Genomic DNA, 11,773 nt, shown 5'->3' with positions numbered 1-11,773 from the left:
AACTGGTATATATATTTAAAGTAAATATTGATCTTTTAAATCTCTTGCCTTGAACCACCATTTTGTGATGGTCTGTGTGCTGCCTCAGAGATCACCTGACCAGAAATACTACAACTCTATAACTGTAACAGGAAGAAGTGTTGAAGCAAAAGGCAGAACTCTCTGTTAATTGGCTCATGTGACCTAACATGTATGGTTTGTTTGTGTGCACAGTGAATCGTAGGTTCCCAGGGGGTGGTTCTTATTTTTTTTTTTTTAAGTTTTCTATTTATGATTACCCAATGGCACATAATACTAAAAAAATATATTATGAAAATTGCTTACATGAAGCAGGGTTTTACATATGAGCTGTTTTATGCTCATATGTTTGGGGGTATAGTTTTCCTTTAAAACAAATCGTGTCAGAATATCAGTTTCTACATCATACTAAAAGTTAACTTAAAGGTGAACCAACCCTTGAATACAAATGGTGCCATGTTTTTGTAGGAAGATCCCTTGCACAGATTCAAGCTGGGCACATGTGCAGTTCAACATGCTCAGATGAAAGTATCTGTACAAGGGATACATGGAAGCAGGGCTCTCTGGAGTAAATTTAGATAGTAATTTTAGTTGCTTGCCTTATAATTTTGACAGCTGTACTTTAGGCTTTCCTTATTCTTTCAACAATTAAAAGATGTTGAGAATAATCAAGCTCGTATGTGGTTTCCAGACTATGCCGGGCTACTTTGCAGCAACTCAAGCCACAAATAAAAAAACAACAATCAACGCATGCAAAAAGGTTGCAATTCAGTGGTGCAATAAGGTAATCAAGTTGACTGAAAGAACTGAAAAATGTGTTACACTTTAGAATAGAATTTACAACATTCTTAACCAAAAAGGCAAAAGCATTCTATAACTTGGGAAAATGTTTTATATTTTAAAGGTATGAGTGTACAGCAGCCAACAGAATTAGTTGTCATTTGTGATTTCCCAGGCAGACAGAAGCTGCTGTACCAGAAAGGCAGCAGCAGCCATGTAGTATGTAGCTAAAATACAATCAGTTGCTGCACAAGTACTCAGGCAACATAAGCGATCATCATCGAGAAGCAAAGGCGTATTATAAATCACTCATACACTGTTCAGCAAAGAGATGAGCAAGGATCAGCAGCTAGAGATAAATTAAGTAAATATGTAAAAAATAAAAAAAAAAACCTCTCTAATAAGAGACTGCAGATACTATTCAGTACGTATTTTTACACCGTAAGGCGTGTGTGGTTCTGGGTGAAACAAAATATAAAATTGTAACAACGACATAAAAATGCCTACGCATGTCAATTCAATGGCAGAACAGTCCTGGCAAGCGGAATTGGTTTTAACGTTACATCATAAAAACTAGCCCGTTCAGGTTTCCTTTCACGTGGCGTGTAAATCAGTGTCCAAAAAAGGTAAGAAAACTAAAATGTCATGAAATAAAGCAACATTAGTCTTATATACGGATCATCAAACGCTGGGGTCTACATTTATTTGCAGCTCGTCGCTAGGATTCTCGGAAGAATTAGTCCTTTTTTGATTATGCTCGGGAGATTCACTGATCATTCCTAGACTGGAGAAAGAGGCAGAGCCACAAACCGGCTTCTTTCCCAAAACGTTATTTTCCGTGCTCCCGCAACACTGCTTTGGCGCGCACTGAGTTCTGCAGGACAGCTCACACAGGGAAATCCTCGAGCCCGATTCCACGCTTGAAAATTCCGGTTGGATGGTGGTGGCATGGATGCCTTCATCATGAAAGAAGTCTTTAATACGTTTAGCCACATCCATGTACGCAGCAGGATCGTGGCATTTTATGTGCGCGGTGGCAATGATACGGCTTTCGGCTAACTGCCAGACGTGGAGCTCATGGACGGCTTCGACGCCGTCTAGGTTTTTCAGTTTCTGCTTCAAGGACGATATGTCGATTTGCTTAGGAACGGTTTGCAAGAGAATCAGAGCGGACTCTTTCAGAAGCGGGTAGGTGGTGTACAGAAGTATAAACACCATGATCACACACAGAGATGGATCTAGGTAAAGCACCCAGCAAGGTCCCGCAACTTGTATTTCAGGAGGCGGAGAGCTGTTATTTGAAGAAGGAGTCAAGACAGAAGAAACATTGACTTTTGTATCGCAGTGGCTCTCTACACAAGGATTAACGCAGTTTTCATCATCTTGACAAGGATTAAAAACCAAGTAAAATATCAAAGCATTAAACACCACGATGACGGAGCCTAATGCATCTCCAAGCACGTGCAGGAACACCCCACGCATATTAAGCTGAGTACCATCTTCTTGGAATTCTGACAAGTGGTTTTCAACAACGTTTCCATTCACTCGTGTGGCTACCGTATTCTCTGCCGAGGCATCTGTAGAGGAAGAAAGAACGGGGATACAAATTAAACATTTCCCTTATTACTGCAGTGTGTGTCAGTTACTGAAGATTAAACTGAAGTAATATAAATGTTGATCTTTATAGAATGAGCCCTGTAACAGGAACGATCCAGGCCTTTGAAGGAGACATTTTGTGTGAGCGATAAAAATGTACCAATGTTTTATACTCTTTTAAATACAGAAAGATTTCGCTTAAGAAACTAAAATAGTGTTTCAGGCTGATTTATGGAATATTTTAGAAAAAAAACCCTACTAATTCCACCCATATCTTTCATCTACCGATCAGCAGCTAGCCCGACCTGATAGGAAACTGGACCCTGTCTCTGCTGGTTTGACTGCAGGGCTGCGATTGGCTGTCCCCCTCCTACTTTGCTTTTGGCAGGGACAGTTAGGACACGCCCAGCCTTTATTTATAAATTGGACCAATGCTACAGTGCTGATTACTACATTATGACACAGAATGCACAAAGGAACGATGTATAGTTTATAATTGGACAGTAGAGTAAATACAACTATATTATATTGTTCCCCAGTTTGCAATGTGAATTGCTGACAATGCACTTATGTTACTCATTAACCACTATATGGTGTGACTAAGGTTGAGGCTCAAAGTTGAACTTTGCATGCTGACAATTCAGACACTTTACAGAATGCTTACTAGGTATAACTGCAACTCTCTGCAGCATCAACCACTAGGACTTGAGGCTGGTTACAGATGGAAAGGCATTAGACAATGTGCCACCCATGGTTGATTAGTGCTGGGCTCTAAGTATCTGTTTCCATACACCCTGAGGGGTAACTAGTATTGATGTGTGGGCCGGCACGATACTCGTGGGTCAAGCGGGTTCAGGCCGACCTCGCACTCTTTTTCGCGGGTGCGGGTTGAGCTCCTCTCCTGCTCTCCGCACAGCCTCAAATTCCAGCTTCCAGGTCCTTCTTTAATAGACGCTGCGCCTGCCCCTTTTGTGACGTCATCGGCGGGGCTATAAAAGGAACCCGGAAGTCGGGCTCGGGTGGAGGGGGGGCAGGGGAAATCTCTACCCGCACATTACTAGTGACTAGGAGGCAAACATTAAAGTTTAGGAATAACCTTCTTTGGGGTGATAAATATGTATTATATCGGCCTCCCTGAATGAGATTATAGGGTGAATTAGGAACTGCAAGCAGGTGTGGTTAAAGGGTAGGGCATAGTGGGCATTTCTCTTCAGGCAGTGGCTTCAAAGCAGCCAGGGACGAAGCGGACATGTAAAAATACAAGGCTTTTGGTTGTGGTTGGGATGTGAAGCAGGACGTTTAAGCCAAACATGAGCTAAAAGGTTGAAGGACATTTGATTCTCTTATAAGATTCACCAGCAGGAGCGGTTTGCTATGCACCCGGCGGCATGAGACCCACACTCACCAGATTAACTCTCCGCCTACAAGTAATCAACGTGAGATTCTGTAAAATATGAATCTGTCGCTATCAATATAACCACAATTAAATTGATCACCGTGTGGAACAAATCACATATAAATGGGGTCAAAACAAAACACCAATGGCACTACTGATGCAGTTGAACAGGTGACAGGTGTTTATTAGCTCATATGAAAGTGGCAACGTTTTGGACTATACAGGGCTCAGGCTTGACAAAGGGCCCTGGGAAAATTTAAGAAAGAAGAAGCCAGAAGAGGATTGCTCCGTGGTACTCGCTGGAATAAACCTGGGCCAGAGCAGTTTTCTGCTGTTAGGAGCACAGTTTTAGGGTAACAGGTAAGTAAATACATTTACTTGGGGTTGCCCAACATTTGGCACCCCCAAGTGGAATAAGACTTTCTTTTAAAGGGGTTGTTCACCTTCAAACAATTTTCAGTTCAGCTGTTTTCAGATTGTTCACCATAAAGACTTGTTTCTAATGCTTTCGATTTTTTACCCTTTTTCCCCCCAAAATTCAGTGATCCAGGAGCATCTGAACCATTACAATTTGCTACATTTAGTTGATACATTTCTCTGCAGTATCTGTGGAATATTAGCAACTATTGTATCAATTCTAACAACTGCCTTTAATAATACCCAGAAATTTTGCTCAGCAGGGACAAAGATAACAAATGTATCAACTAAATGTATCAATTTAGATCAATTTACAGGGTCAGCGACCCCACCCCTCCAAAAGCTGCTTTAGAAGGTAAAAACAGTGGCGTAACTACCGGGGGAGCTGGGGGTGCGATTGGGCCGGGGCACCCCATCTGGGCCCCCCGGCAACTCGTACGCAATGATTTCCGGGCGGTTCCGGTGGTATAGAGGGGGGCCCGGCTGCGTGTCCCGCGCCAGGGCCCATTCCTCTCTAGTTACGTTACTGGGTAAAAATTACACTTTACACTTAAATATTAGGAAAACAGTCACACATTTAAAGACTTTTTCCAATTACTTTCTATTTTCTATGTGTGACTGTAAAGGTAAAGCTTAATTTTTCCTGCTAAAGCAGCTCTAGGAGGGGTGGGGGGGGGGTCACTGACCCTGTAAACTGATCTAAATTGATACATGATTGTTCACCAGAAATAATAACTTTTTCCAAATTACTTTCTTTTTTCTTTCTGGTGAAGAATCTGAAACCAACTAAACTGAAAAACGTGATTGAAGGTGAACAACCGCTTTGTTAGCCACAAAATGACAAGTGTTAAATCTTTAAGCAGCAATCGCTGGCACATTGCATTTCAGGAGCAGCGTATGAGTGAAACAAAGCTCTTAGTAAACATGAGCATGTCGCTGTTGAACACACAATACAGCAAGACGGTTTAAAAAAAAAAAAAAAGGGAAAAACCCATATGTGAGTTATTACATTGAAAACCAACATATTGGGATATAATGTGGAGGTATGAAGGCATGTGGGAAACATTATACACTGGCTTTGCTTACACAGGAGTTGCACAAGTCACCTGGCCGGCCAACGTCACAAGCACAAAACAGCATTTGTCATTTTGCACTCAGCCAAAAAGGCTGCAGAGAGGGAGAAAGATCTATTTTGCACTCAGCTAAGGAGTTGCCAACGCTCTCTGCCCATTTTGCACTCAGTTAAATCCAACACAGAGTCCAACCCTATTCACTGCACTAAAGAGAAAAGGATTGTAATCTGCTCATTTTACGCTTATTCTGCAAATACGCTATTTATTTTGCGTGACAAATGTCAAGATTCAGAGAAGTTTCCAGAAGCAAAATACAGGAGCAGCTAGAGACGCCTGGGACACCCAATGTATCATGATAGTCTGGAATTGACGCAAGAACCATAGGAATAGAATCTAATCTAGGATACTTCACTGAAACAAATACTTTCAACTAAAAATGACATGCCTCGAACAGCTGCATGGGTTAATTAATGCCTCAATTACTTGCCATTTCTTTATTTTTACTGGGCACTACTACGGGAGGAGATGCTGTGTGTGTGTGTGAACAATGGTGCCATACAGTGGCAACTCCCAAGGGCAGATTTATCAAGGGTCGAAGTGAAAATTAGAATTTTACATTTGAGTTTTTTTTTTATGGCCAAAACGGTCAAATTCGACTAGGTTGATTAGAGGTTTTTTAAAAATTCAAATTTCGAGATTTATTATACACTGGCCCTGCAAGAACTCGAATTTGACTATTTGCCTCCTAAAACCTGTTGAATTTCTGTTTTAGTCAATGGAAGACGTCCTGGGATCAATTTGGAGTTGTTTGCAGCCTTCCTAATATTGAATAGATTTTTTTAAAACTCGAATTGAATTCAATTTGAATTGGAGTATTCGGGTCGATCCTATTCACTCAAGTTTTAAAAATTTGATTAAAATAAATTTTGATTGGTCGAAGTTAGAGTTCATGGGAAACTTGAAATTCGACTTTTGATAAATGTGCCTCTAAAAGGTGGCCATAGACGTACAGATCCGCTCTTTTGAAGTGGGCGATATCAGGCTGCTGCGATCGTGGGACTTAGGGCCCAACGATCGGATCATAATGGATTTGATATGGGCGGTCGGATTGCGGGACCACATACACGCATAGATCCGACGGGATTTTTTAACCTACCTGATCAAGATCTGTCCATCTTTTGGCCAGATATCGATCGGGGAAGCCCATTGGATGGCCCCACACAGGCCAATAAGCTGCCAACTCGGTCTGGTGGCAGCCGTTATCAGCGGTGTATGGGGGCCTTAAGGGTAATAACATCTCTGCTAGGGATGATTCCATAGCCTCCCTGACCCCACAGCAGAGATTCCCTTTCTGGCAACAAATGAGATATATGTTGGGTTCATAGTATTTGGACCCCCTGAGCCACATCTAATAATTGTTTCTAAGCCTTTACAGCCCAATGCCTGCTGCCTTGTCTGTGGATACAATGGCCCAGTATCAGGCTGGAACTTTGGAGGATGGAGCAGAAGGCATGGGGTGGCCACTGATATAGATGGATGGATGCAAAGTTGAAGGGATTTTACCTTTGGTGGGATAAAATGGGCTGATGTGACTTGCAACAGGAGGACAAACGAGATACAAAATGCAGAAGGGACACCATATTGCAGGATGAGACAGAAGTAACTGAAAGGAGCAGCAAAGTACAGTGTCAACCAGAGCTAAAAGAACTATTAGATCCAATGGGCTGTGGGACTTGCATTAGGGAAGCACATGGAAAGGCATGTTTAATAGCAGTGGGGGATGGGAAGGGATACAAGGAGCAGAAGGCAGCGGCCATAAGAGAGATACATAAAGAGATTGAAGGGACTTGTCTTTAAAAGATAGAAGAAATGTAGGAGCCACAGGTGAGCATTCAAAGAGCTGGTTGGGGCTTTCTTAACTGGGTAAGGAGTTTAAAGTAGTTATTCACCTTTAAGTTAACTTTAAGTAGGATTAATTTAGTTGTTTTTATTCAGCAGCTCACGAGTTTGCAATTTCAGCGATCCAGTTGCTAAGATTCAAATCCCCCTAGCAACCATACACTGACCTGAATAAAAGACTGGACTATGAATAAGACATGGCCTGAAGGTGAACAGCACCGTGACCTATACCTGCCATGGGTGGGAGCTGCTGGTTATGTGGATAAAAAAAGAGATGCACAGAGTTGGGGGGGGGGGGTCCATAGCTGAAGGACTTGGCATGGGTAGCGAGGTAGGGGCAAAAGGACTTACAAGGGGTAGAGATAGACGAACCCAACAGGACTGGGGGGGGGGTTCTACCAGGTACTGAGATTTGGGCGAGTTATGAAAATTTAATGAATGGATGAAAATGACACCCCTCAGGTGACTATAAGTGCGTCCCTAGGGTGAATGTGAGGCGTGGCAGCTGGACCGCACCACTTGAGGACATGGGGGTGCAATGCCCTGTATAACCAGGTCTCACCGTGTTTTCTCGGCGTCCCCTCCGATCCCGCCGCATGCGAGTTGCCGTAATTCTCCACCAGGATGTTGGTCTCCTCCCGGTCTATGGCCGCTCTTTCTGCCGCCGATCGCTCCCGGTGCGACTTCTTGGGCCCGTGCGAGTGTCCGTGGCCTCCTCCTCCTCCCCCGTGGGAATGTCCGTGTCCTGCCCCCGCGCTGTCGCGGAACATACACAGGCCTATGAGGTTAATGAGCAGCCCTCCGGCCCCGACCCCCATCACTACCAGCGGCTGCTCGATGGCCTGAGGCTCGGTGAATCGCTCGATGGCCTCCAGCACGATGGTGAAGCACAGGGCGGTGAGGAACACGGCATTGACCAGCGCCCCCATCACCCCGGCCCGGATCCAGCCGAACGTGTTCTTGTCCGTCGAGTGAGTCTTCTGAGCGAATCGCACCGCTACCAGCCCCACAGACAGGGCGATGACGTCGGACAACATGTGGAAGGAGTCGGAGAGCATCGCCAGGGAAGCGGTCACTCGGCTCACCACCACCTCCACCACGAAGAAGATGAAGGTCAGGGCCAACATGAACAGCAGCCGCACCCGCTTAGACTCCCACATGATTGCGCTCCTCTCTGATGCTGCTGCTCACGCTACGGAACCCGACGGCCCTAAAGTCGGAAGGTTGTTGCTGCCGCTGTGGTGTAGAAGGTGTAGAAGTAGCGGCGCACGGTAACTTCCGCCTGACAGAAGGATGGGGGAGCCGAGAGGACCGGCGGCGCAGGCGGCTTCTCTCACACTGGGCATCGCTGACGTCCGGAAGAGGAAAATAACAGCAACTTTTGCACCCGAAACCCGTCTTTTCCACACGGAGCGAAGCCTGGGGGGGCGTGATGCATCGCAAGGGCCACACCCCTCTACTAAGGTCTGATTGGCGGAGGCTTCGTGTAGCCTAGCAACAGACGCCATTGCCGGTCCCGCGTCCTGTTCGCTCATTGGTTGGGGAGAAGCAATGGGCTGTGGACAAGATGGCCCCACATAACAATCCTCTCCTTGCTGCTCTGTCAATTAATGTAGCGCTGCTGGTATAAACAAGCCAGTACCTGAGGAGCATATTTCATCTAGTGTTGGGGGAACTTAGGGACTGAGCTGCAGCAAGAGCTGTAGGGGCTGCAGGATTGGGAGCCTTGTTGTATCTGCTGAAAATTCTATATAAACAATCCCATCTCTCTCTTTCTCTGTTGTTTTTTTTTTGCTGCTGGTTGTGACTCCTGAATCAATGACCCATAGGAACATGGCCCCTGTGGCTTCCCTGCCAGTACCTCATGTAGTGAAACTGAACACATACTAGCAATTTATTTAGATGCATGCTGCAGACTGAACTGGTTTATGTGCAGCCTTGTACAATTGTTCTGTTTTAAAGCGATGCGGTGGCAACCCTATCCTCATGTCCTTGCTGCTGAGTTAAATCCATGTAACCAGTGTCGGACTAGGCCGGGGGGACACCGGGAAAAAGCCCCACCTGCTGCCCTATAAAGAAATAAAGCTGCGTGAGGTATAAACGCTTGCGCGTACATTGCGTCCGCGTATTCACAGGCCAGGGAATTGGACGTCGGGAGGGGGCCCCGGGGACTGCGCGGAGGGCCCTTCGTTTACAACCCCAGTGGGCCCCCAAGGCTCCAGTCCGGCCCTGCATGTAACCATTTCTACTTACTTTGCACCAAAGTTGATTGGCCCTCAGGTGGATGACCATTTCCTGCCTGACTGTCATATAGTGCTTGTCAGGGGCAGCTACTTCCTGTCTGGCCTGTAGCAGTTGATCTGGGTGGATGTTCCTTTGAGCCTGGAGTCAACAAGGCCCCAGAATTGTTAGACCTTAAAGGTACAACCCCTTTAGAGAAGGCAGGGTTGGCCTGGGCCAGCAGGACACAGGTAGGGTTGCCACCTTTCTGGAAAAAATACCGGCCTTCCTATATATTTATCTTTTTTTCCTATTCATAACATTGGAATCAATCATCATTTTTACCGGCCAGGTGGCAACTATAGACACAGTGAAAAAAACACAGTGGGCCCCAGATCTTGTCATTCAGACCCGCCCCCTGCCCTTGCTGCCCCTGACAAACATTCACCTAGAAAAGTGAAATACATTGGCAAAAATATTTCAAGTAATGTTTCACTTTTATTCCAGTCCTTCACTCAGACTCTCAGTCTCCTCATGTCTTGGAGGGAAATGACAACCACCTACCCAGCTGGCTCAGGCCTTAACTGAGGCCAAGTCTGTCCTTTAATTGAATCTCACCTCAAGGGGCATCATCAGGGTGTTGATCATACACCAGAGTCTTTCACATTCTTGTATACTGTGTATATATACCACATTTTTACATCTTTGTATGGATGTAGTATGTTGGCTGGAACATCTCCACATTTCTACCACTAAGAAGGGTATCCTCAAGCCTGAAGACTTTTGGCTCAGGGTTCTGCCTCCCTCAGCTGTGCAGGGTCTCCGCAGGACTGTGTGGCCTCACCAGCACCAACAGACATCTGGGTCAGTCACACGCGCAACACCAGAACTCCTCTTCTTCTGAACTGATCTTGGCTGGAGCCCAGAAACTGTGAGATAATTTAGAATTGCACAACCCCATCTTCATCTACCCCCTCAGCATATTCTTCCCATCCAGGGGCAGACTCTACCATTGATACCCATCATCTCCACAGGAAGCTCTATTACAGCAGTACCCCCATCCACTTATGCTTGACCCGAGTTTGCACAGATGAACCCTTTCTGCAACGGGTACTTTCTTATGATTTCACACTGAATTAATGGAAAACCTGAACTGTGGCACCTGTAAACTGGGTGGCAGAATTATAGATTCGTCAATCTATGACATTTAAAGGGTTAAAGACTTTAGGTTGCTCTTCTGTCTATCACATGCCATGTAGGAAGTGGTCATTGCAGGGTAACATTGACCTTCATCAACCAGCTACAGTATGTTCATGGCTGACCGTTGCGACAATTACAGCATTGGCACTGTGCCATCCTTGAAGGTGATTCACATCCAGGTGATTGAGCTGGGCTATGGGGAGCACTTTATTAACAAAGAGAATATCATGTGGTTGCTCGGGATGGGCGAATTTAACCTGTTTCATTTTTCCAATAATTGGCTGCTGGTAGAAATTCACCAAAATGCATTAAAATCTAAGAGAAAGATAAGAATGCTGCATGCAACCCCGCTGTCAGCAATGACAATGTGCCAAGGAAGATGAATGGAACATGGCAAAGCACAAGCTTTATCTGAGGCTTTCGCTATTCTTGCTTGGGAGGATCACTGCCTGCAAGGACAGTACAAAGAAACAATTCATCAGGTCGGGGGTAACACTAGTTTTTCTGCCAATGCACGCAGCATCAGTAACGGTATCAGCCTCTCATTCAATTGCCACAAGTCAGCTGTGACCATGGGCACATGCCATTAAAGCTCACTCTGGAATTGCAAGCAGGTCAAAGATTCCATTAATTCCAGAATTTCTACGCATTCGTGTGCACTTTGCTAAATTCTTCAGAACAGGCTGAACGAATGTATTGGCACTCACTGCAGTACCAAAGTAACTTTGAGAATGTTAAATAAACTTTAGTTTTTAACTGAACAGACCAGGAGTGCAGATGTTTCCCTGTTTTCCCTTTTGTATCTATGACTATACATAGTAGCATAACTACTTCATAGTGTTCCCCACATATACAATGCATAACTACCACTACAATGAGACTACCAAGTATATATTCCCAAATCCTTCTAAGACTTCTCAGAAGAGTCTGGCTGGTGGGATCTGCTGTCAAATGACCCCAAACCTTTCAGTATTCCCGAGTAGGGGAGCACAAAACATAATGTACAGCATTTCTAACCTACTTCTTCCTTTAATTACTATCATCTTCCTTGCATACAAAAGTAATATTGTCAGGAGATTGCGACACCATCCCAGGGCGGTGTTCTCTAGTAACCCCAGGAGATGGGCTTCTGGTGTTTTAACAGATGGTATGAACAGACAATGCTCGAGTGGAG

At 44.9% G+C, this 11,773-nt stretch overlaps 1 protein-coding gene across 1 annotated transcript; it reads right to left on the bottom strand.

Moving 5' to 3' along the window:
• Nucleotides 1-892: 892 nt before the first annotated feature.
• On the bottom strand, nucleotides 893-8,528 carry slc30a1.S (solute carrier family 30 member 1 S homeolog). The gene is given in 2 exon segments (NM_001089958.1): nucleotides 893-2,375; nucleotides 7,742-8,528. Coding segments are annotated over 2 exon segments (1,494 nt in total). The 5' UTR covers nucleotides 8,340-8,528; the 3' UTR covers nucleotides 893-1,479.
• Nucleotides 8,529-11,773: the final 3,245 nt, after the last annotated feature.

The sequence above is a fragment of the Xenopus laevis genome, chromosome 5S, assembly GCF_017654675.1.
Source record: "Xenopus laevis strain J_2021 chromosome 5S, Xenopus_laevis_v10.1, whole genome shotgun sequence".
Classification (NCBI taxonomy): Eukaryota; Metazoa; Chordata; class Amphibia; order Anura; family Pipidae; genus Xenopus; species Xenopus laevis.
Note: the sequence above shows the minus strand (reverse complement) of the source record. Positions and strands in the feature narration are given on the sequence as shown.